General features: G+C 35.6%; 1 protein-coding gene across 2 annotated transcripts in view; it reads left to right on the top strand.

Moving 5' to 3' along the window:
- TTLL7 (tubulin tyrosine ligase like 7) overlaps window positions 1-24920 on the top strand; it is a 123324-nt gene that overhangs the window by 53858 nt on the left and 44546 nt on the right. For both annotated transcript variants that reach the window (XM_081056559.1, XM_081056560.1), the window contains 4 exons: window positions 2861-3077; window positions 7888-8052; window positions 13060-13218; window positions 17985-18079. In XM_081056559.1, coding sequence (XP_080912685.1) covers window positions 2861-3077; window positions 7888-8052; window positions 13060-13218; window positions 17985-18079 — 636 coding nt within the window. The remainder of the gene's footprint in view (window positions 1-2860; window positions 3078-7887; window positions 8053-13059; window positions 13219-17984; window positions 18080-24920) is intronic.

Genomic DNA, 24920 nt, shown 5'->3' on the forward strand with positions numbered 1-24920 from the left:
TTTTGTCTTGAAGTCTGTTTTGTCAGATCCCAGTATGATCACTCCAGTTCTCTTTTGGGTTACTGTTTGCGTGAGATATCTTTTCCATTTATTCATTTTCAACATATTTCAGTCTTATAATTTAAAGTGAATCTTTTGTAGACACCCTGTAATTGGACCATTTTTTTTTTTGGAATACATTTGCCAAAACTTGTCTTTTAATAGGGGACGTATTCCATTTGAACTAATGTAATTATTGGTAAGGAAAGATTTACTTCTGCCATTTTGCTATTTGTTTTCTATGTCATACAGTTTTTCTTCCTCAATTCCTACATTTCTTCCCTCTTGAGTATTGAATAATTTTCTAGTTTATCAATTCAATTTCCTTGTCATTTTTTTACTATACATTCTTGAGTCAGTTTTTTTTTAATGGATGTTCAGAGATTACAGTTAACATCTCAGTTTATACCAGTATTGTTTGGATTAAAATCAGTTGAGTTCCAGTAGTAAACAAAACAAAACAGAAAAACTTTGCTCCCCTTATAGCTATGCCCCCCCCTTTATTGTCACAAATTACATCTGTATATATTGTGTGCCTGTTAACATAGATTTATTATTATTGTTTTATGCAATTGTTTTTTAAATAATATAGGAATAATGAGCTACAAACCTAAACTACACTAATAGTAACTTTTTTATTTACCCATGTATTCACCTTTATGTGTGTTCTATAATTCTTAGTGTGGATTTTATTGCTGTCTAATGTCAGTTTGTTACAGCATGAAGGAGTCTCTTTAGGATTTCTCATAGGCCAGGTATACTAGCAACAGACGCCTTTAGTTTTTGTGTATTTGGGCATGTCTTCATTTCTCCTTTATTTTTGAATAGTTTTGCCAGATATAGAATTCTTGGTTAACAGGTTTTGTGTTTTTTTTTTCTTCCTCTTTTTCTGTCAGTTCTTTGACGATGTCATTTCACTGTCTTCTGGCCTCCATTGTTTCTGATGAGAAGTCAGCTGTTTATCTTATTGAGGATTCCTTGGGCATGATGAGTAACTTCAGTCTTTCACTTTCAAGTTTCTTTCTTTGTCTTGGCTTTTGATAGTTTGATTATATGTTTTAGTGTGGATCTCTGATTTATCCTACTTGGGGTTCATTGAGATTCTTGGATATGTAGGTTAATATTTTTCATCAAATTGAAAGTTTTCAGCCATTAATTCTTCAAATATTCTTTCTGCCCATTTCTCCCATTCCTTTCCATTTGGGACTCCCATTATGTGTGTGTTGGTATTCTTTGTGGTATTTCACAGGACTCTTAAACTTTGATAATTTTTCTTCATTATTTTTTCTTCCTGTTCCTCAGACTAGTTAATCTCAATTCACCTGTCTTCCAAGTTTTCTAATTATTTTTCTGCCTTCTTAAATCTTCTGTTTAGCCCCTCTAATGAATTTTCTGTTTCAGTTGTACTTTTTAACTTCAGAAGTTCTGTATGAGTTCTTCTTCCCTCCTCTCTTTTTAAAAAAGTAATTTCCATTTCTGTTGATATTCTCTATTGGTGAGATAGCATTCTCATGGTTTCATTCAATTCTTTGTACGTGATTTCCTTTAGCTCTTTGAAAAAATTAAATAGTTGAGTCTCTGGTAAGCCTTATGTCTGGGTTTCCTCAGGACCAGTCTCTATTACTTGATAACTTTCCTGTGTATGGGCCATACTTTTGTTTTGCTTTGTACAACTCATAATTTTTTGTTGAAAATTGGACATTTTAAATATTATAATGTAGAAACTCTGGAAATCAGCTTCTCCTGCCGATACAGGTGTTGTTTTGTTGTTATTATTGAGGCTTGGGGTAGTTGTTGTTTATTTGTTTAGTGCACTTTCTGAAATAATTTTGTAAAGTCTGTATTCTTTGTTGTGTATGGCCACTGAAATTCCTATTCTGTTAGGTTAGTGGTCAGCTAGTAATTGGACAGAGATTTTCTTAAACACTTGGAACCAAAAAAATAAGTTGCTCAATCCTTGCAGATAGTGTGTGTGTGTGTGTGTGCGTGTGTGTGTGTTGGAACATTCCTTCAGCACTCAATTAGGTAGTTTACTACTCTGCCTTAGCCTCCACTTCCTGCTTGTGCCAGAGGTAAGACCTTAGGGCCTTTTCAGGTCTCTCCTGAGCATGCACCTAGCCCTGGGCATGCTCATAACCTTCTAGATTCCTAGAAATATGTCAGATTTTCAAAGCTCTGTTCCTCAAAGATTCTCATTCCTCAGTGTTGCTTCCCATTCTTTTTAGTTAGTCTGTTGTTTTTCTCCAACTGTTATTTGTTTCCTTAGGCAGCAGGGACTAATACATTTATCTTTATATGTGTGTTTTCCACAATTGCCTTCCCAAGTATCTGCCTTAGCACTGGGAGAATTCCTAGTTGGGCAGGTTAAAAGCATGTCCTTTGACGTCCTCCAGTGAGCTACTGGACAGGTTAAAATAAAAAACACAATGACCATTATAAGAATAAGGTCTGTCCTGCTCCCTCTAGAACCAGCCCCTATACTGACAACATGGGCTGTTGTTCAAGGCCATTGCTGACCTGGGGTTTTCGAGATGGGACCAGAGTAAGGTAAAATACCACAGCGCTCTTCTACACCGATTCAGCTTTTATTTATTTTTTCTTTATTACCTGATCCCTGGAAGCTTTTGGTTAGTTTCCTGTATTCCAAAATAATTGATTCTGACAATTTTTTCTTTTCTTTTTTGGCTATTCATGGCTTTTGCTGAGGGAGAGACTTTGGTGTTGCTTACACCATCATTTGCCTCTTGAGTAGTAACTATAACTTTGTAAACATTATGACTCCATATCAAATTATTCTTTTAATTTTTTTCTTTAAACTTAGGATTTCTTTGATAAGAAATGGTGACAAACTTCCATCTCAGGATCATTTGATTGTTCAAGAATACATCGACAAGCCTTTCCTAATGGAAGGTTACAAGTTTGATTTACGAATTTATATTCTGGTAACATCGTGTGATCCACTGAAGATATTTCTCTACCATGATGGACTTGTGCGAATGGGAACAGAGAAGTACATTCCACCAAATGAGTCCAATTTGGTAAGTGACACCAGGCAGAATCTGTGATTTTATTCATTTGTTCAGTATGTACTTTTAAAAGCAACCATTGCGTATTTAAATTATATAAGTGAGAGTCCGTTTTCTCAGGTTTTTATAATCTAGAAGAATTGTATACACAAAGAAGACTACTTCTAATTTATAGACAGCTTTGTGAAAATTACAAAAAAAATGTTTCTGCTGCAGGAAAGCTATTTAGGGAAAGGTACCACCTTTGGGTGCTGTGAGCACAAGAATGGATTTCAAAGCACACATATGTATGTGGTGGCCTTGCATAGAAATGACGTGCATATGCAGTAGCTTTGTACTGAAATGGATTCAAAGCAAATATATGTATGCAGTGGCCTTGGGTAGAAATGATTTCTATAGAAATATAAGCAAAAATGTGATAAGCCATTGGGAAGTACAGATAAAGTGTTAACGGAGTTGAGAATTGGGATAGTTTGTGCTCAGATCCTCACAGAAGAGGTGGTATTTGAATAGGCTTTATATAAGGGTACGACTTAAACATGTAGAATGTGGGAGGAAGTATATGAAACAGAGAAAGCAAGACTTATCAGAAAAGAGAGTTATTTACTTTTGTTGAAATAAAAAAGAAGATTGTAAATTTAAATTGACAAAATGGAAAGTAGAGCCATAAATGGGCTGTTTCAGTGTGATTTTTTTAAGTCTGTTAAGTGGAGCTGTTTGTAGATATTTTTCCATTAAGTTTTCCTTTGTGTAGCCATAACATATTGATGAAAGTCATAACTGTAATTTAGAGTTGATGAAGGACAACTAATTATCATAATTTATCATGAAAGTCATAGACTGTATAATTTGTGAAAGAAACTGTAATTTATTATCTGTATTTATTAATTTATTATTAAGTAAACTTAAAAGTTTTAGTCCTGTTTTTGGATCTACTAGCAAAAATTACAATTGTTACAGTATTGTTTCCATTTTGTCAAAGGCCTGGTTATTGTTCTCCAGGGTTATGCACATAATTAACAATGTTAAGAGCAGTCACATTTTCAAAATTAAATAATGACATGCCATAAATTTTGCTACGTTCAATGAACTGAAAAGTGTTGTAAACCTCGCAAAGGAAGAATAAGGGAACTGTCAAAGTTTTTGCAGGAAAGGAAGATAAAGGAAAGAATCATCCCTTTCAAGGTCATAAGGTGTCATATATCTAGTCACCAAGTAATGTGTGAACTCTAGTGCGTTCTAGACATTATGCTGGTTTTGGAAAAAAACAGTAACCAAGACAGATACGGTGCTTGATCTCACAAAAGCAACAGTCTAGTGGGCAGGCAGAAAATAAAACTAGCAATTAAAATTCCTGATAGTAAGTGTAATGGTCAAAGAAAGTGAGGGGGCTGTGGCAGTGCACAACAGGACATCTAACCCAGTTGCAGATGAAGGTTAGAGAGGGAGTTTGTACAGTGAAATCTGAATAATGAGGGGTTAGCCAGGTTGGGGGTCGGGTGGGGTGGGACGCAACTCCGGGCAGAAGAATAGCCCAGAGGTAAAAGAGAGTGTGAAATGTCTAGATCAGGGGTGTCCAAACTGCGGCCCGTGGGCCAACTGGGGCCCGCGATCCATTTTTTATTGCCCCGCAGCAAATTCCAAAACTATATTTAGTTTACTTAAATAAACTAGGTGAGGCAATATGTACTTCACCTCGAGTGAGTGGCGCGGCTGTTTGTGTATTTTACCGAATATGGCCCTTGGTGAAAAACATTGAAAAAAGTTTGGACACCCCTGGTCTAGACAAAGCAGACACATTCAGTATGGCTACAACACAGACTGAGAAGAGATGGGTATTCCCGTATGAGGAGGGAGAGTCCTGGAGGCTAGATCTTTTAGGGCTTGTAGACCATGTGTAGGATTTTGGAATTTAACCTAAGAAGAAGGGAAGCACGGAAAGATTTTATAGAAGGGAAAGAAGGAATGAGCTTTGCATCTTCAGAAGGTCACCTGGTTTACAGTGTGGGGAATGTGAGATGGGAGTGAAGATGCCTGGGAGAGCCTGGAGTGGGGGAGACAAGAGGCTGTATTCGAGTGTAAACCACATGTGAGAGGAAAGATGAGTGAATCTGAAGGAATAGTAGTAGGGCTGGACTAGGAATAAGAACACAGATTTAAGATATATTGATGATAACCTAGATAATGTTGATATAATATACTGACAGTTTGGATTTGTAGAATGAGGGGAAAGGAGAGAGCAACTAAGGATAAAACTCAAAAATATTGGCATAGGCAGTTGTGTGGATGGGATATTTTCAGTGTGATAGGGAATACAGGGGCTATTAAAAGTTCTGCAGAAAGCTGAAGTGTTTGGTTTGATATGCCTGTATGACCTCCACAGGGATCTATGCTATAAGCATTTGGATATGTAGTATCGGCCTGAAGTTCAGATGAGAGAGCTGAGCAACAGACCTAATTTGGAATTTGTCAGTGCATAGATTATACTGAAATCATTGGAGTGGATAAGAATAGATTATATACATATAAGCAGATAGTCATGTTTTGAGAAGAAAGAGTGAGAGAAGATATAGGAAAGGTTAAGACTTGGAGTCTCATTTAGATGATAAAGTGATTTATTCCAATATCTTAAGTTATATGTATGTGATTTGCTTAGGAAATCATAAAGAAAGATTGGGAGACAGGAAATATGGCTTCTAGTTTTCACTTTGCCTAGTGCTCTTGAATCATGTAATGTTCTGGCTTTGGTTTCTACATGTATGAAAAGCAATGTTCTCCTATATAAACGTAAGTGTTCCTCACCAACTCTACAATTTCATGATCAAATTCCTAGCTCACGATATGAAAAAATAAAAAAAGTGAAATACAAAATTTTATCTAAAGTGAGATCACTTATGTAAAAAGGTAAGTTTAAGAAAAACGTCTGGAAAAAATAAACCAAAATGCTCTCATTGGTTGTTTTTGGATGGCTGACTGCTGCATATTTTTTTCCCTTCTTTCTCTTTCCAAGTTTTTAAATAGTGAGCATGTATTTTGTAATGAGCTGTGTATTTTTATAAGAGATAATTACTGATAAACTATGTGTAAGGGGATCATAAGAGAGTATTTTAGACATTGAAATATAATAAACGTTTATTTATTGCTACCAGTGTTGCAGTCGCCAATCCTTGAAAAGTTTAGTATATCCCAATTCATTATATTTAGCCTATATAGTTAAAAATAGGGTGGAGAATAGTTGATCCTTTTCATCCCTTGCAGGTTGCTATTTGGTTCATAGCCGCTGTCACTTCTCCTAAGGCAAATGTCCACCTGGCAATGGACTGTTTAGAAGGAGATTTCTGTGAAGGTAGATGTGAAACTGGAAGTTTCAGTCCTACTTTAAAGATAACATTTTAGGAAAAATGCGTGTGATAGGGAATACAGGGGCTAGGATAGCTAGAGTTTTCATTACTGCTATTATTATTTATTTTAGGAAATTCTTGCCAAATGCAGAAATCCTCAAAAAATTACTTTCCAACCTTCTTTAAGTTAAAAAAGTGATTTTTATTTTGGAAACTAAGAAATGTTATATTTTGATTATTTTTTAATGAAGTGTTTAAAATTAGACAAGCATAAGGTTTATGCTCTTTCTTTGAAATATCACTTAATTTAATTTTTCTGAGTTTCGTGTGTCTGTCTCGCTCACCTTTGTATCCACAGTGCCCAGAACAAGTTCCTGCCGATAGGAGAGAGTGATGGCTCCTTAAACATGGCTTAATTAATGGAAAAGTAAATTCTTAATTAGGGTGGGCACATGGATTAGCAAACGACATATATCTCAAATGAGGAGTTCCTCATATTTAAAGATTTTAAGACTGTAGACCTAAGTAACTGAAGTGAAAATAAAGTATGTGAATATACTTGCTTATTAACAAACCAATGTATTCATCGTGTGCATGAAGGATACAAGTGTATTCATGGTGATGCAGCACTGCTGTCTAAAATAATCCCCGGATGTAGGATCAGGAGGGTAGGATTTACAGACTTGATGAATGTTTATGCTAGATTGCTAAGGAGCTATTCAATGTGTATTCATTGACAATTATGGGAAGTTTTAAATTTGGGATTCATTTTCAAGTTTGAGGAGAACAGTATCAACAAATATAAGGCTATAAAGAGACTAAGACATAAAAGTCCCAATTTGGAGTACTTTAAATGTAATGTTAATCATTCAGACTCTGGACAGTATGGTGTGGTTGCTTCTGTTTGCTGACTGAGTTCACTCTGTTTTGTTAACGTGTTAAAGTGGCCTCCTGGTCAGCATAGGAGGGCAGAGGCTGTTTGGTAGTCCTTGCCTCTTGGCTTATGCTACTTACTTGAGCTTTCATGTTTTTATTCTTCTTTGAAAATACAGAGAATGCTGTCTTCGAAAATTCCTTTCCCCAAACAAATTTGAGTAAAAACTGTAAGTGACCAAAAACATTACAAACAAACAAATGGACAAAAACAAAAGAGCATTTTTCTTACTTAGCAATATGTAGTTTCACATTTTCATTTCATTACTCTCTATATTCTTTTTACTTTAATACTTTTTATGATAGATATTGCATTTTGAATAATTTATAAAGGAATTCTTTAGGTAACTACATTCACAATCTTTTTAAGGGAAATGTGCCATCCCAATTCATTTGAAAAGTATCTAAGTAATCATGAGATTGTCAATCAGTGTATTTTAAACTTTAAAATCGTCTTTCATTTTTGCATGCTTTTTTTTTTTCTCTAAGAAACCTCATGATTCTAGAGTCTCATAGGTGATAACAACTTTGGTTCTTATTTGTTGCAGACCCAGCTATACATGCACCTGACAAACTACTCTGTGAACAAGCACAATGAACATTTTGAAAGGGATGAAACTGAAAACAAAGGCAGCAAACGTTCCATCAAATGGTTTACAGAATTCCTACAAGCAAATCAGCATGACGTTGCTAAGTTTTGGAGTGACATTTCAGTAAGATTATATCATTCCACAATTATAGTCTTTCCTTATATTACTTTAAAGGATCATGAAGCATTTTAAATTAAAAGCAGATTACATTAGATTGAACAGATAGAGTGTTTTCATAAAGGAAGTGGAATTTGTGGTGGACCTGGATAGATTAGTGTTTTCACTTCTATGGATGGGAAAGAGGGAATTCTAGGTGGAAACAAGAGCATGAGTAAAGGTGTGCAGGTATGAGAGCAGTGGTCCAGGTTGGCACATATGGTATTTGTGGGAAATTCATGGGTACTTATGATTGGAAAGATATGTGGAGGCCAAATTTTAGGTCTGAAAATCAAGGCTTACCTTGGCGTGCAGTTAGTATTCATTCCTTCCACTTTTTAAGGTAGGTGAGTAATAAGGCCCAAGATTATGAATTTAAAAGGTAAATCTGAAAAAGAGCATAGGATGGGTTATAATGAAGACCAAAAAATAAGTAGAGCAGGGCACTTGGGAGTGATGTAAGTGGAAAGGACGGCCTGAATTCAACCACAAAAAAGGTGAAAATGAGGTAAACATTGGAATTAACTGAATGTCCAGAATGAGGGGAAAGTGTTCAGAGATTCCTCTGCAGGTTTAAGGAGGATTTACAGGGAGAATAGCTTTGGCATTTTTGAAACACAATAGGGAGGAATTTATTTTGAGAAGAAGATGTGGAGCTTAGTTTTGCAGATGAAGGAAAATAATTCTGTTTACTTAATTGTTCATTCATTCAGTAAACACTGTTAACCCTTAATATAAACCTATCTCTGGCTTATAATTTGAAGATTTTTAAGACACAGCTCCAGTCCTCAAAAAACTAAAGAGTTTGGTAGGAAAAACCCTCACATAAACTTGTTTATGAAATGCAATGTAGGAAGTACAACAACAGAGGCATTCATTGAATTCTGTGGGGATGTAGGAGAAGACCACACCTAATAGCTTTGGGTGGGAACCGATAGGAGGAGGACTTCCTGGAGGCAGTGACACCTGAACATGTAAAAGTCCATGAGGTGATGATGATGAGTTCTACTTGAGCTATGCTGAACCTGGAATGCTATCTCAGGTGGAAAGATCAAGCAGGCAGTTAAAAACGTATGTTGGTGTGCAATTGATATTTAAAGCCATGGCAACTATGGATGAAACTCCAAATGGTGAAGGTAAAGAGAATAAAGGAGGCAGATATGAGGAGATAACTTTGGTGAAACAGACCCTTTATTAATCCAAGCAGATATATCAAAAAGGAAAGTGCGTATGTTGAAAGTACTTTATATGATTAGGGCTATGTAATTTGATTTGGATTTCCTTGGGGGACGAATAATATATAATTTAATGACTCTATCATGGAAAATGGTCATGAAAGATCGTAGTCGGTTGAATTTGGTTCTCATGAAAAAAATCACAAAAATCGGCATCATTACATTTTCCTTTTGTTGATTGTTTTGTTGGTTGATTTGTTTTTTATGCCTTAATTTTGATATCACATAATGTAAATCCAAAGTTTCTAGAACGAGTGTCAGGCAAGAGTGAACTGGTCTGGATAGGAGCAAGTAGGGTGTGCTGGGGCTGTGGTAATTTGAAGAGCGTAAGAGGTCAGAAGGGCATAGACACCACTTAGCACTGGCCTGTTGTTGCCACAGTGTGGTTCATTCTTCTAACTTGTCAACAGAAGCCATAAATCTCCTGATTTATAAATATTGGCAACACATTCAACATTTTTAAAAATGTACGAGCTCCATTAAAAAAAAATATTTGTCATCTGGATTTGGTTAGATGTCCACCAACTTAACTTTCTATTGCATCTTCCTGAGAGATTGAAATACATCCAAACAAGAATTTGATTACAATAATTCTGTGTTTATTTATATTTATATTTATTTTAGCAAGCCCAATTTTGTGGAAATTCCAAAAAAGTGTTCTAATAATGACAGATTTATTATCATTGTGGGTCAGAAGCATCAGAGTGGGGAAATTTATTATTTTTAGACTGTAGCTTATTGATGGAAGCTCATAGATGATATTACCTGGATGATTTAATGAATGGGTCATTTAGCTCATTGAGACCAATGAAGTTTTATATACCCTCTGATATTCTTTTTTCTTGGCTAAATTTTTCACTTCCATATGGGTTTGGTTCATCAGGGAAGTCTTTGTGAAAAGGGGGAAGCTGTTGGGCTGCCGTGGTGAAGAATATATAGAGAGAATTAATTAATCAGAAAAAATGATCATCATTAGCTTTATATACATTGGTTTTACGTGGTACTTTCCCCATGTAATTGAATTAGGAGAAGATATAGAAGTAAGACTAATACTACTAAGAGGGCGTGGAAATTACCTTTTCTGTTGGAGCCTAAAGTATTATTTTCAGATGTGATTCTAAACATGGACAATGTGAGCCTATTAAACTCTGACAATTCCATGCTCTCTGCTATAAATGGCTAACTGTAGCATCATTCTTGCCTATATTAGTTAGAATGTATATTAATAATCTATAAATAAACAATCTAGAATTAGTAATTAATCTATAATTAGTAATTAATCTATAAATAAATAATCTATAAAATAATTGTTTACTTAGTTAACAGTAAATTAACTTTTCAAAGTACATTTCTTATAATTATCTTGTCAAATCTGTATTAATGTATTTACTAATTTGTGTTTATTAAGAATTGCATATACCAGGGGTGCCAAAAAATATATACAAGTGGACACTTTGGTCAGTGTTGCTCAAGCAGTAGTTCGCCGTAATCAGAAGTGTCTGGACACTGATGGTAACCGCTCTGAGCACCTCTTGTAAATGCAGAAGTCAAACATGACTTGTATTCATCTTTTGTTATTGGTATATATTGAGTATTACAATTTTAATAGTTTTTTCCTTTCTTAAAATGGGTATATAGTTTTTGGCACCCTCTATTCTTTATAAAGATACCTGATTAAGGTGAATCAATGGAATAATATATTATGAAAAGAGAATGACAGGAGGAGGTGGAGAAGGCAATCATGTAGTAAATTTTTATCTTAATATCATAGTTTACAAATTTCATGAATTTAACTTAAGATTTTTTTCGATGACCTCATTTTTTTGGAGAGGGAGGGGAATTTCTCTAAAAAGTAGCTGTCTATATCTGAAAACTAACATTCCATACCTTCTATGAAGCACAGAGATGTATATATTTGTACTAGTCAAGAATCAAGAGAAAAGCAAACCATGGAGATTAAAACGATTGTAGTCATTCATAAAGTCGTCCTTCCTGAATGCTTTAATATATACTTTAGGTACAAATCTACAATTCATATTTCAAAGTAATGTCACTATGTTGGAAATTCTCAAAAGCAGTAGTGGATTTTGATACGTGTTTGGTTATATCACTCTTGATTTTTACATATGCATGCAATCTTGCCTTTACATTGCTAAAAGTGGGTTTCTTTTATGTAGGAAAAGAAACACAGGTTGGTAATCAGGGACTATTAATTCATATTCACTTTTTTCCCTCCTGGATGTCTTACTTCACACAGACATTTACTAGCCAAGGTCTTAACTTTTTTTCGTACTCTCCAGAGGTTTAAGTAATATCTCCAAAGATTTATATGAAATGGCTTTTTTCCTTTCATCTTTATATACTTTGGTCTTACCATTAATTTGTTATTTTGAATACAGTTTTCTGAGAACAACCTCTCATGGCATCTCTTACACTTTTTTCCAAATGGCATCTGGTTTGGGATTCTGGGTAACAGTGAGGTTAATTTCTGTCTTCCATATTTTTCTCTGTATAATAAATATTGCTCTCACCAGGTAGTGAAAGTTTATTTCTGACCTGATATATGAAATGGACATCTAGAGGAATGACAGAATGACTATAACAATAACAGTCAAGTTGCTAACACTTATTGAAGGTTTACTTTGTTCTAGGTGCTATACTAAGAGTGTTTCATGGAGTTACATTTTGTTTTCACACCAGTCTTTTGCAGCAGGTATTATCGCTTATTGCTAGTCTACATTTGGGAAAAATGAGACTCACAAAGTTTAAGCAACATAACTGTGGTTGCAATTCCTGCAAGTAGCAAAGCCAGGAATAAACCCAGGAAGTCTGATTGTAGAGCCAGGTTCTTAACTGCCGTGCTATGTTGCCTCTGGCTCTACAAAGGCAGTTAAAAAAACAATATATTCTAAGCAAAAACCAGTGAGACAGCTTTCCAACAATCCATAGCTTGTTCTCAAACTCAGTAAAATAACTTTTTGCTTTATTAGCATTAGTAGTAATTCACCCTACTAGTATTATGTGTCCCCACAGAAAATGATGGTAGCTAGTTCTTTAGTTGATTGTACTTTCCTCTCAAATAAACCTTACGAATTACAAAATCATCACTGCACAAAGAAACTCAACTCTCCTAGCCCTTTCAGCCTTTGTCTAAGTGGAGGTTCTATAAATGTGAAATTCTCATTGGGATTTTCTTGCATGCCACTCCTAAACCGTTCTGTATGGCTTCTGAGAAAACTAGTGTATGATCCTACCTTTATTTATTTAATAAATACAAGCCACATTTATCAATTTTGACTTACTTATTTGTTCACAGATGTTTTTGAGCAACTGTCAGGCAGTTGTTGGCCCCTGGGAATGGGGTTGTAAATGAGACAGACAAGGACCCTGCTGGAAGAAAAATAGATCAGCCGGTTCTATGCTGTCTAGCGATGCAGTAACGTATGATGGGTGGGTGACTGCATTTGACTCTAGAGTCAGAGAAGGCCCCCTCTGAATATCAGGGAGCCAGACATAGGCATGTCAGGGGAAGAGTGTTCCAAGAAGAAGGGCCCAGAGAAGGTAAGCATGGCTGAAGCAAGGTGGGCAGGGGAAGAGTTGGATGAAATGAAGTGAGAGCTGGGCAGAAACTTGGCCACAATGTAAGTCTAAACTTTATTTCCACAGATGTAAATGAAATAACAAAGAAATCAGGCATTTTCACCTTTTAAAAAAATTTTTTTAATCACTCTACTTGTAGGAGCTGGTTGTTAAGACTCTGATTGTAGCAGAGCCTCATGTCCTGCATGCATATCGAATGTGCAGACCTGGTCAACCCCCAGGAAGTGAAAGTGTGTGCTTCGAAGTACTGGGGTTCGATATTTTGTTGGACAGAAAACTAAAACCATGGCTTCTCGAGGTAAGACATTTCTTTAAGAAGAAAGAGAAATTATCACTGGTCTTCTGTATTTAAACAAATGCTTTTTAAATGTAAACTTGGCATAGTTGTTTCATTAACTGAGCAGAAGGAAGCCTGAGTAGAGTGTGTTTGATATTACTTTTCCCAAATTGGTATTGAATTTCTAGATCGGGGATTTTGAATATATGTGTAGACCTGTTTTTACTAATTTGTTATCTACCTATTTTCTCAGCCTCACGGCTTCTACCACTTCATGGCTTCTGGAGGTTGTCTTTTCTCTCTCTGTGGGTACCTGGGTGTCAGGACCATAGCCTCCCCATCTTCAGTGTGTCTCCCCTTCAAACCCTCCAAGGGAGAGAGGCTCCAATGGTTCATTAATCAGTATTCAATCCCTAACACCCCAGCGAGCATGACTTCCTATGGCCCTGTTATATGCTTGGGGCTCCCCCCTCCTGTCCAGCCTGTCAGCTGTGTGCCTTTGGGTTTCCTGCCCATCCCTGATATAGGCAGAGTTAGCATTATTTTACTTTTATTTATTAAAGGTCACTTAACATAGGGAAAATATGGATTCATATAAAAAAAGTAAAAATGATCTCTGTTCAAGATTTCTATACCTTTCTTCCTAGTCACATTTATGTTTATATTATACCCAGAAGAAACCTTGAAAGTCATGTGCCCCAGTAGTGCCTCATTCAGCAATTCCCTCGATGCTCCCTGACCTGTGGCCGTAGAATACAGGGCTATGAAATATTGTGCTCAGGAAACTTTATCAGGAATATAGCACATACGTAAACATTTAGTGTTTACTAGCTTAATTACATTTTAAGGAACATATTGCATAGAAAGCAAAATCAACACCTACCTTTCATTTTAGGTTGCCTCAATGTTTTCTTAATGATTTAGAAGTTGGCTGTTATAGCTGTCATATCAAGGCTTGCAAAAGCAAATTGAATGAGTAATAGGTGAGATCAAAACATTCAAAATACATTTTTTAGGAAAGAACACTTTTCCAATTTGAGGGCCAATGGTTTTGTGTGATTTTTCAATCTACTATGAGCAATATTGTGTATTATATTTCCAATCAAATACAGTTCTGTCAGGTGTTCAAATTTTGCTTCTACTCGGGTACTAGAAATAAAATAAATGTGAGGAATTTTACTTATCTTTTGCTTCCTCCATTCCATGGATAGGAAAGCACTTGACTCTGCACTATGGGCCCTTCACCTTACTAATGCCTGCCATTTTCTTCTTTAGGTTGACTATTTTGTCTGCAGTCATCCTTTCCTGTTCTTAGCTGTATTTTCTTCCCCTACCCCTACCACACGTTTTTTATTCTTGATGGGATGGGGAAAAAGTGAAGGCACATGCATGAAGATGGAACTGAGAGGATAACAGGGAATAATGACTTTATAGATACTTAATTACCTGTTTTAAAAAAGCATTTGCCTAACAGGAGCTTTGCCTTAGTTTGGTAAATAAGAATTGATTGAATGGTTGAATTCTTTCTTTTTAAAGGCTCAAAATGCCATTGTTTGCATTAATATTTCTTCATATTTTATTGTCTCCATCATTTTTAGATCAATAAGAACCATTTTAAAAAATCCACAATAACCAATTACTAAATAGCATCGTTTGCATTAACATATTTTTATTTTTTATTCATTCTTTCATAATTACAGGATCAACCAGAACCATTAAAAAAAAACACAAAAAAACAACTCCACAATAACCAAAAGCTGTGGATAATGACCATTTGTTATATTAAAACAGTTAAAAGAATCTTTATTTACATCATGCTTCTTTTTCTTCCAGCTGCATTATTGTGGTTCTAATGTTGTTAAAAACCTTTTGGCGCCATCAAGTGGAATAAGATAGAAGGTGCTTCTGAGATTGTGATAATTTAGTTCACTGGAATAATTGCCAGCAATAGTTTGTAATCGCAAATTGCAGACATTTTCAGGCATAGAAAATATTTTTTTTAGGGAAAAATGTGGAAATTTGGTGGAGTATGAATTTACTGCTAATACTTTAAGTATCCTGTATTAATTTCAATAAGTCATTGTGCCAGGTGGTAGAGATACAAGAAGAATGAGACAGAATACTTGTCCTGGTCTTGTGGGGACTTGTATATGTATTTTATGATAATATTATAGTAGTAACTATAAGTAGCAACCAGGGAACCAGCACAAACAATAGAGTGATTAATCTCTCTATTTACATGTGTGTATTTGGAGTTAAAAAAAAAATCTTTGCAGAACAAGGAACACCTGAGCAGGATATTTAAGGCTGTAGAAGGTGGAGTAGAGGCTAGAGGCTGGGAGAGATGGGGTGGGGTGGGGGAAAGTTACTGGGCAGAGGGAATAGCACTAATTTAAGAGCACAGATTCTGTTATGGATACTTTGATATGTGCATGAAATGATTGTGTTTGTTTTGGTAATACAACTATGGTTTGGATGACTAATAAGTAGTATATTAATTTAATTTGCTTTCCAGTAATTTTCATTTTTGCATGTGTTTACAAGCTGTTGAGCTTTAAGACTGTAATGTCTTCTGGGTTTTGCCTGTTTTAGGTTGGGATAGGAAACGAGAACTAAAGCCGACATTACAGAGCAGATTTTTGGCCTAATTTTCAGAGCTTAACAGCTTTTTGTTATTGTGTCATCCATTTGTGGTTCTTCTTTTGCTTTTTTTTCTTTATCCTTCTCATAAAATGTAAAAAAAATCCAAAATGTTAACCGAAAAAAGCTTTTCTTCCTTTTCACTTACTAGTTTAATTGTGTGGGTATATTTTGTCATAGACCAATTTCTTTTATATGATAGTAGGGGGAAGATTCTGAAATAGGTAAGAGAGAAGGGTCTGAGGTTGTTTTGTACAAAGACCTTATTACCATCCTGGAGGAGGGATATGCCTGGCAGAGTTCCAGACTGCAATCTTGGAATGGAACACCTAAGGAATTTTATACAGATAGGAACATTTCAGTGAAGCACTTAATCATCAGTTCTTAAATGTCTGGTTTATTTTATAATCCTGTTACATGTAATAGCAGAACTATCATTGATTGTATTACAAATTCCAGAGATTTGAGTCAGTATGGAATGGCTGAAACTCTTTTTTAATATATGAAATACATTACTGTATCCTCTCTCTGCACTTGTAAGAGGAAATACTTCGAGCTTTGAAGTAGCAGGTTAATGAACTCCCTTTCTCAAACGTACCTCGATGTTCTTACAATTACCAAGCTACTGCCTTCCTTTTGAGACCACATCACACAGGCAGGAATATGTTCATTTTCTAAATCAGAAATCAGAAAATGAATAATACCGTATGGCATATCTCCATAAAAAATACAATTTGGCATAGCATAAAAAGACTTCATGCATCGATAAAAGTGATGGCATGGAAGATTTTCGTGATGTATTGTTAAGAGAAAAACTTGGGTTTTAGAATAGAATAATTACTATGGACGTGTATTTGGAAGGTAAAATGAATATTATAAATATGTGTGCATAGCGAATATCTAGAATGCCATTTCTCAAATGGTTAACAATACACGAGGTAGTCAGATTACAGGTGATGTTTATGTTGTTTGTTTAGCTTCTATTTACTAATTTTTCTGCAGTGATCCTGTACCACATTTCTAATGAGAGTCATTTATATTCCTGGATGATTTAAGTATAATGTGGCATTTCCGTTCAGCTGTCAGTTGTAAAATGTATGCCATCAATTATCTTGTGTCATGTGGTGATGGATTTGTATGATGACCCTCTTCTATGACGAGTAGCATACGTGTTTTTTGAGATAGCCTGTGGGGTTAGTTGGTGGTCATGAAGCTAAGCTGCATTTTTGAACTCAGCAGTATTCTAACCAACTGACTTGAGTAAGTAATTTTCTTAAACACCTCCTATTCCACTTATATTTTCATAACAACAACAAAGCTCAAGAATAACAAAGACAAAAGCAAAACTCCAGCTCTTGAAGTGGTGGTATATTGTCTAATGGATTTCAGGTACAAAGAGTTACTCTTATTTTTCATCATAATGAAATCCTGGCAATGATGTCAGGGAAGTAGAACAACCACAAATGGCTCATTTATTCCCATGAGTCCTTATTCAGTTAGAAAAGCTCATAGAGGTTAGTTTGCAGCTACCCTTAACGGTATCTTCTGAGTAATATAGTCAATGCCTCTGGAAATGGAAGCTGATGATTTCTTGTTTGATCCAGGTAGAAAGCAACATAGTTTATGGTTTAGGTAGCAATGGATGAGATTATCCAGAAGATCTGAAGCAGTGAAAACAGGACACTGATAGTTTCTATATGCTAAATACATACGATGCATGCATATAATTATTACTATACTGGTCACATGCATATTAATTTTTGTTACATTATTATTATTATTATTATTATCATACAGGATGAATCACTTTTACTTCTCAAAACTTGAAACTTAGAGTGCCTGGGGTAATGGGTTGGACAGAGTGGAGAGGAGGGAGAGCGCAGACATGCTGAGTGAAGACCCTGAGTCCAGGCAGCAGGGGGAAGGGAGCGGGGATAAGTCAGTTCCCATGCAGTGCCTTCACTTAGGGTGGTGGGGAAGGCAGCTGTGGCAGTGGTAACTGGGCCGTCTACCATGGAAAACTCTGAGATTTATCATAGAGTCCTTCTACTGGTTGGGGATTCCACATCAGATTAACAAATATGTATTGAATATTTATTGGCCTACCAACATTTGACCACTCTCATTGTTTTCTTTGTAAATTTTAGATCAATCGAGCTCCAAGCTTTGGAACTGATCAGAAAATAGACTATGATGTAAAAAGGGGAGTGCTGCTAAATGCACTGAAGCTACTAAACATCAGGTAAAGTATTTCCTCCATCTTTTGGATTTCTTTTTCACCACATTTGACATAGAATGGTCATTTGTACCTAGGATTGACGTGTAATCTTTTGTATTTCTTATTTTGAATTTCTTGATCCCATTCTTCAAACCCGTTTAGTTTTTTTCTTTTTAAATACCTTTTCCTCACCTCTAGCACACTGTTTTTCTTTCTGTCCATTTAATGCCCTGAACCTACAGTAAATATGGTTAAATTACAGTGTGGGTATAATTATTTAATATAGAGGATGGGGTTGAATTGGAGAATGCCTTAGGAAACCCCCTACATTATCTTTCTCACTTTACGAGAAGAAACTAAAGCAGAAAGGTCATTCGGAAAGTAAAAACAAACCCACGTAGATTTCCTCCTTTCTGTCGAGAGGTCTTCGCGTTATATCATGCTACCTGGGTAAACAAAAAAGAAAGGCAGTTGGTGACTGAGGATTAACCTTCCCATTGAAAAGCATTCACAGGATTTCCTTCTTTTTTAAGGCCAAATGATATTCTATTGTATATGTATGCACCACATTTTCTATGTCCGTTCATCCATCGATGAACATTAGGTTACTTCCACATCTTGGCATTTGTGAATCATGCTGCAATGCACATGGGAGTGGATTATCTCCTTGCATCCTAATTTGAACTCCTTTGGATATATACCCAAGAAGCGGGATTGCTGGTTGCAGTGTGCATAATAATGGATGGCAAATATACAAAATGCTGTTATGTGGGAAAGCTTTTGGCTCATTATAAAATAAATTTGTTAGAAGTTTAAACTGGTCATGAAGTAGTGAGTTGTCTGCCAATATAAGCACTAAAAAAGCATTCAGGGTATTGGATTAAAGGAACTCTGAGGTCATTTAAGCTCAGTGATTTTATGATTTCAGTGGATTGTAATTGTTATTTCAAGAAGTCTAGAAAAACTGTCTGATGCTTCCAAGCATTTACTTATTTTAAGTGTTTCCAGGCATCTAGCTGATGCCTGACTGAGAAGCGCCTTTATATGGAAAACATCATTAAAAAAGAGATCAACATATAAACTTGTTCAGAAATTTTCATAATGGCTCCTTCTTTTGCCTGATCAAAGAATGATTTGCCTAAGTTCTGCTGATATTTGAATTATTTCAATTATGTTAAAAGAAATGAATAGAAAGGAAAGGGATGTAGAATGGGAATTTTTTGTTTATTTAGCTTATACAAGTACATCAAGTATTTTAAATTACTTAAGCAATAAGCCTGTACTTTTTTTTTTTTTGCATTTACTATTATTGTGCAGGTAAGCCTTGTGGTTTTTTTTTGGGGGGGATGTCTTTTGAATTTGCAATGATGGTACAAAAATCAGGACCTTATCTACAGACGTTTTTGGTCGTCTTAAAAAATGAAATATATATACATTTAAACTGAGTAGTTTCCAGACTTAAAACTAAGGGAGAATTGGAATTCATCTTTATTATTTTTGTTAGTGTTGTTCCACTAAGAGAATTTGGCACAATTCTTAGCATTTAGAGCATATGCTAATGAAGCTTAGGTTGTAGATGCCTCTTTTCTCTCCAACCAGATGGAGAACTCCATGGGCATATATATATATATGTTAGGTTTGTGTTTTACTGTGGCTAGGTATGGGATGGGCACATCATGAGAACATAAGCAGGATCTAAGAACACTAGGAAAATTCTTGCCTGTTTATTAAATGTTATTGGGTTAATTTTCACATGAATAACTTTCATTTTGGATAGAATAAATTGTTCCATGATTCTAGAAATTCCTATTTATATTTATTTTACTCAAACTATTGCAATGTTTGTTTTTTCCATTTGTGTTATCTTTCTACTCAAGAACCTAAATGAATTTCTATTGCCTATACTTAGTCTTAAGCTCCTTTATAATATGACTTAATCTTAGCTTTTCTTTTTTAATTTGTTGGGGTGACAATTGTTTGTAAAATTACATAGATTTCAGGTGTACAATTCTGTATTACATCATCTATAAATCCCATTGTGTGTTCACCACACAGAGTCAGTTCTCCTTCCATCACCACATATTTGATCCCCTTTACCCTCATCTACCACCCCCACCTCCCTTACCCTCTGGTAACCACTAAACTATTGTCTGTGTCTATGAGCTTTTGTTTCTCATTTGTTTGTCTTGTTCTTTTGTTGTTTTTGGTTTATATACCACATATCAGTGAAATCGTATGGTTCTCTGCTTTTTCTGTCTGACTTATTTAGCTTAGCATTATACTCTCAAGATCCATCCATGTTGTCACAAATGTTCCTATATCATCTTTTCTTACTGCCGAATAGTATTCCATAGTGTATATATACCATAACTTCTTTATCCATTCATCTGTGGAAGGACATTTTGGTTGTTTCCATGTTTTGGCCACCGTAAACAAAGCTGCAATGAACATTGGAGCAAACGTGTCTATGTATAAATGTTTTCAGATTTTTTGGGTAGATACCCAGGAGAGGGATTTCTGGGTCATATGGTAATTCTATTCGTAATTTTTTGAGGAACCTCCACACTGCCTTCCATAGCAGCTGCACCAGTCTGCATTCCCACCAACAGTGTATGAGGGTGTCTTTTTCTCCACAGCCTCTCCAACACTTGTTACTGTTTGTCTTGTTGATGATAGCCATTCTGACTGGGGTGACGTGAAATCTCATTGTGGTTTTTATTTGCATTTCTCTGATGATTAGTGATGTTGAGCATTTTTTCATATGTCTATTTGCCATTTGTATGTCCTTTTTGGAGAAATGTCTCTTCAGGTCCTCTGTCCATTTTGCAATTGGGTTGTTTGTTTTTTTGTTGTTGAGTTTCATGAGTTCCTTGTATATTTTGGATGCTAGCCCCTTATCGGAGGCACTGTTTGCAAAAATCTCCCATTCAGTTGGTTGCCTCTTTATTTTGTCAATGGTTTCTTTTGCTGTGCAGAAGCTTTTAAGTTTCATATCCCATTCATTTATTTTAGCTTTTACTTCCATTGCCTTTGGAGTCAAATTCATAAAATGCTCTTTGAACCCAAGGTCCATAAGTTTAGTACCTATGTTTTCTTCTATGCAGTTTATTGTGTCAGGTCTTATGCTTAAGTCTTTGATCCGTTTGGAATTAATTTTGGTACATGGTGACAGATAGCAGTCCAGTTTCATTCTTTTGCACGTGGCTATCCAATTCTCCCAGCACCATTTATTGAAGAGGCTGTCTTTCCTCCATTGTATGTTTTTAGCTTTGTCAAAAATTATCTGTCCGTATTTATGTGGTTTTATTTCTTCATTCTCAATTCTGTTCCATTGGTTTATGTGTCTGTTTTTCTGCCAAGTACCATGCTGTTTTGATTATTGTAGCCCTGTAGTACAAGCTAAAGTCAGGCAGTGTGATACCTCTAGTATTGTTCTTTTTTCTTAAGATTGCTTTGGCTATTCGGGGTTTTTTGTAGTTCCAAACAAATCTGATGATTTTTTGTTCTATTTCTTTAAACAATGCCATTGGGATTTTGCTCTACGTTCAGGAACATGACAGGGCTGTCCCCTAGCATGTCTGCTTTTCAACATAGTGTTGGAAGTCCTTGCCAGAGCAATCAGGCAAGAGAAAGAAATAAAAGTCATCCAAATTTGGAATGAAGAAGTTAAATTATCACTCTTTGCAGATGACATGATGCTTTATATAGAAAACCCTAAAGACCCCACCAAAAAGCTATTAGAAACAATCAACAAATACAGTAAAGTTGCTGGCTAGAAAATCAACGTACAAAAGTCCATTGCATTTCTATATACTAACAATGAAATCTCAGAAAAATAAATACAAAAAACAATTCCTTTTGCAATTGCAGCAAAAAGAATAAAATACCTAGGCATAAACTTAACCAAGGATGTGAAGGACCTATATGCTGAAAACTATAAGACATTTTTTAAAGAAATTGAAGAAGACACAAAGAAATGGAAAGACATTCCGTGCTCATGGCTTGGAAGAATCAACATAGTTAAAATGGCCATATTACCCAAAGCAATATACAGATTTAATTCAATCCCCATCAAAAACCTTAGCTTTTCTATCTTAATTTGCTATTTCTCTCCAACTCAAACTGTTTTAGTTAAGCTGATAATCTCATTATTTTTCTCATATATCTGAACCCTTTTCACTGATAGTTTCTTTTATTACTTACCCTGAATGCCTTTCCTTTACTGCCTATCACTCAAATCCTGTCTCTTATGATATTTTCCTTCTAGCCCAAGTTAATCTTTTCTTTCTTTGAGCTCCAAGAGGAAATATAGTTTGTATAATACATGGCTTATCACTTTGTTTACTCTCTTATGCTCTGTGCTGTTTTACTGGGACTTGGCTGATTTTTCTTTTTTGATTTGATTTAAGCTTCTTGAATTCAAGGAGTATATACGTTGGTATTCTACACAATTTTTAATACAATGCTTTACTTATAGTATGGCTTCATATATACATCAAAGTTCATTTTGTAAATATATACTTTTCATCTCAAGAAAACCCGAAAAGAGTGAAGATTGCTTAGGGTATTCCATCACGACCCCTGGGAAAACAGAATCTTATATCAAGGGGTCAGAATTGATCTGCTTTGTATTTAGATGGCACAATATAATTTGAGTTCAAATTAAAATAATTTTCTGATATATTAGGCTTGGTGTCTTCAGAGACAAGAGGGCACAAATGGAGCTATGTGCAGAACAGGTAAAAGAATAATAAGTAAAAATAATAATAAATAGTAAAATAGTAATATGTAAAACACATTTTTTTAATAATAAAAAGAAAATCCGATCTTGTATAGTCGGAGTATGCATGGATTAATAAGAAGAATCTTTTCTTCTCAATAAATATTATACAGAATTCTTAAAATAGAGTCTAGAAAAGATAGTCATAGTCCCATGAATTCTGTGGGTCTGAAATACTCTATTTGTTAATTAGATTAGATTACCTGGCCCTTATTTAGAACTAGTTCATTGGCTACAGGTATGTTGGTGTTTGTAGCATTTAACAGTACCCTGCCATTGGAACTGTATTGTCACTGGCCGCCTGTGAGTTCTCTGAGTTCACTTAACTTTGAGCATTCCTCTGTCTTCTCCTATGATTTTACTTACTTTCTTGCCCCTACGTGTCATTTTTCACTGTGTTCTTACCCCAGTCCTCTTACCTTCTGTGTCAGTCTCATCCATTTTTGTGGCATCATTTGTGAGTCAGAAGCTAGAGTCCCGAATCTGCACCTGTGTGTAGTGAGGTGCGTATCGGAGCTCCTGTCAATAGCTCTGTCCCACTCCGGAGCTCCAGTCTTGTATTTGCAGCTCTCTGCTGACCATGTACACTGGGTGCTTCTGGGCTAATAGGGGCTCAGTAAATAAGTAGTGAGAGTGACCTGGCTAATGAGGAAGTAAGTACATGAATGAAAGGATAAATGTCCTGATGACACTTTAAATTCAATATGGTCAAACTTGAATTATCCTCTCCTTCAATCATATTCCTCTTGTTGGGTTTCTCTCTTTTTTCTAAGAATATGAGTTACCTCCAACCTACAAGGGCTAAATATAGTCATATATTTAATGTACATTCTTAGCGTATATTGTATTAGAAGCTAGAGATACAAAAATGAGTAAAATTTCCTCTTTTTCAGTAGTACGGTTATTAAGAGGGACACTATATGCTCATAGAAAAGTACATACAATTATAATCACTCAAACCTGGTTTTCTGTCCTTCTTTGCTTTGTGAGTTAATGGCAGAACCATCCACATAAGTGTCCAGGCTAGAAACCTGGGAGTTATCTTTAACTCCTTCTTTTATTATGAATCAACAGAATTCTGTCAATGTATGACTGACTAACACCTAAATTTTTAGTGTCTCCAAGTTTAAGGACTTCTCATTTCTCTCCTGGATTATGTTACTGGTTTCCTTTCTTCTTCTAGCACTAACCTCTACCCTATTTTGCAGCATCCACTCTGTTGCTCTGCAAGTCATTTAACAAATGTTTACTGAGTGTCCGCCACCATTGCAGCAGGTGCTGGGAATTCAATGTCTCCAACGATGCCTAGATTTCTGAGTTGGATGACTTTTTTGACAATACATCATTTATTTACATAAAATTTTTAGGTGAGAAACAGGTTCAGAGGAGTGATGGGGGAAGGTAGAAAGAGAGACAATTCGGTTTTAAACATGCTAATTTGGAGGTACTTTGACACCCAGGCAGAGTGGTTAAATGGGAAAGTTGATATCCAGGGCTCCAGAAGATAGAGATATCTTTTGACTGGCATCCATGTACAGATTGCCCTTGAATCTAATGGATGAGAGCGCACAGTTGGAGTGTATATATTGAAAAGTAAAGAGGGGCCTGGGCAGAGCCCTGAGAGATGCCAGCTTTGAAGAGATATTATGAACTCTGATATTCTCATCACATTATTACCATACTATCAGATAAACGTTAAACATTGCATCGAGGCATTTGGATCTTTAGGTTATGTATAAGACCGTGATTGATCTGGCCCTTGCATGTCTCGCCCATCTGATCACTTTTTGTTCTTTTCCCTGCCATGGAATTAATTTTTCTAATAACGCTTGTGTGGTGCTCTTTCACATCTTCATGGTTGTGCATGTATTCTCATTTAAATGTACGTTTAGCTTTGTCCCTCCGGTGAACGTCATCTCATTTTTAAAAATTTTGGTAAAATATACTTAACATAAAATTTACTATCTTAACTGTTTTTAAGGGTGCAATTCAGTGGCATTAAGTACATGTACATAGTCTTGCAACCATCACCATCATCCTTCTCCAGAACTTTTTTCATTGTGCAAAACTGAAACTGTACTCATT

The sequence above is a fragment of the Rhinolophus hipposideros genome (assembly GCF_964194185.1).
Source record: "Rhinolophus hipposideros genome assembly, chromosome: 8".
Taxonomy (NCBI): Eukaryota; Metazoa; Chordata; class Mammalia; order Chiroptera; family Rhinolophidae; genus Rhinolophus; species Rhinolophus hipposideros.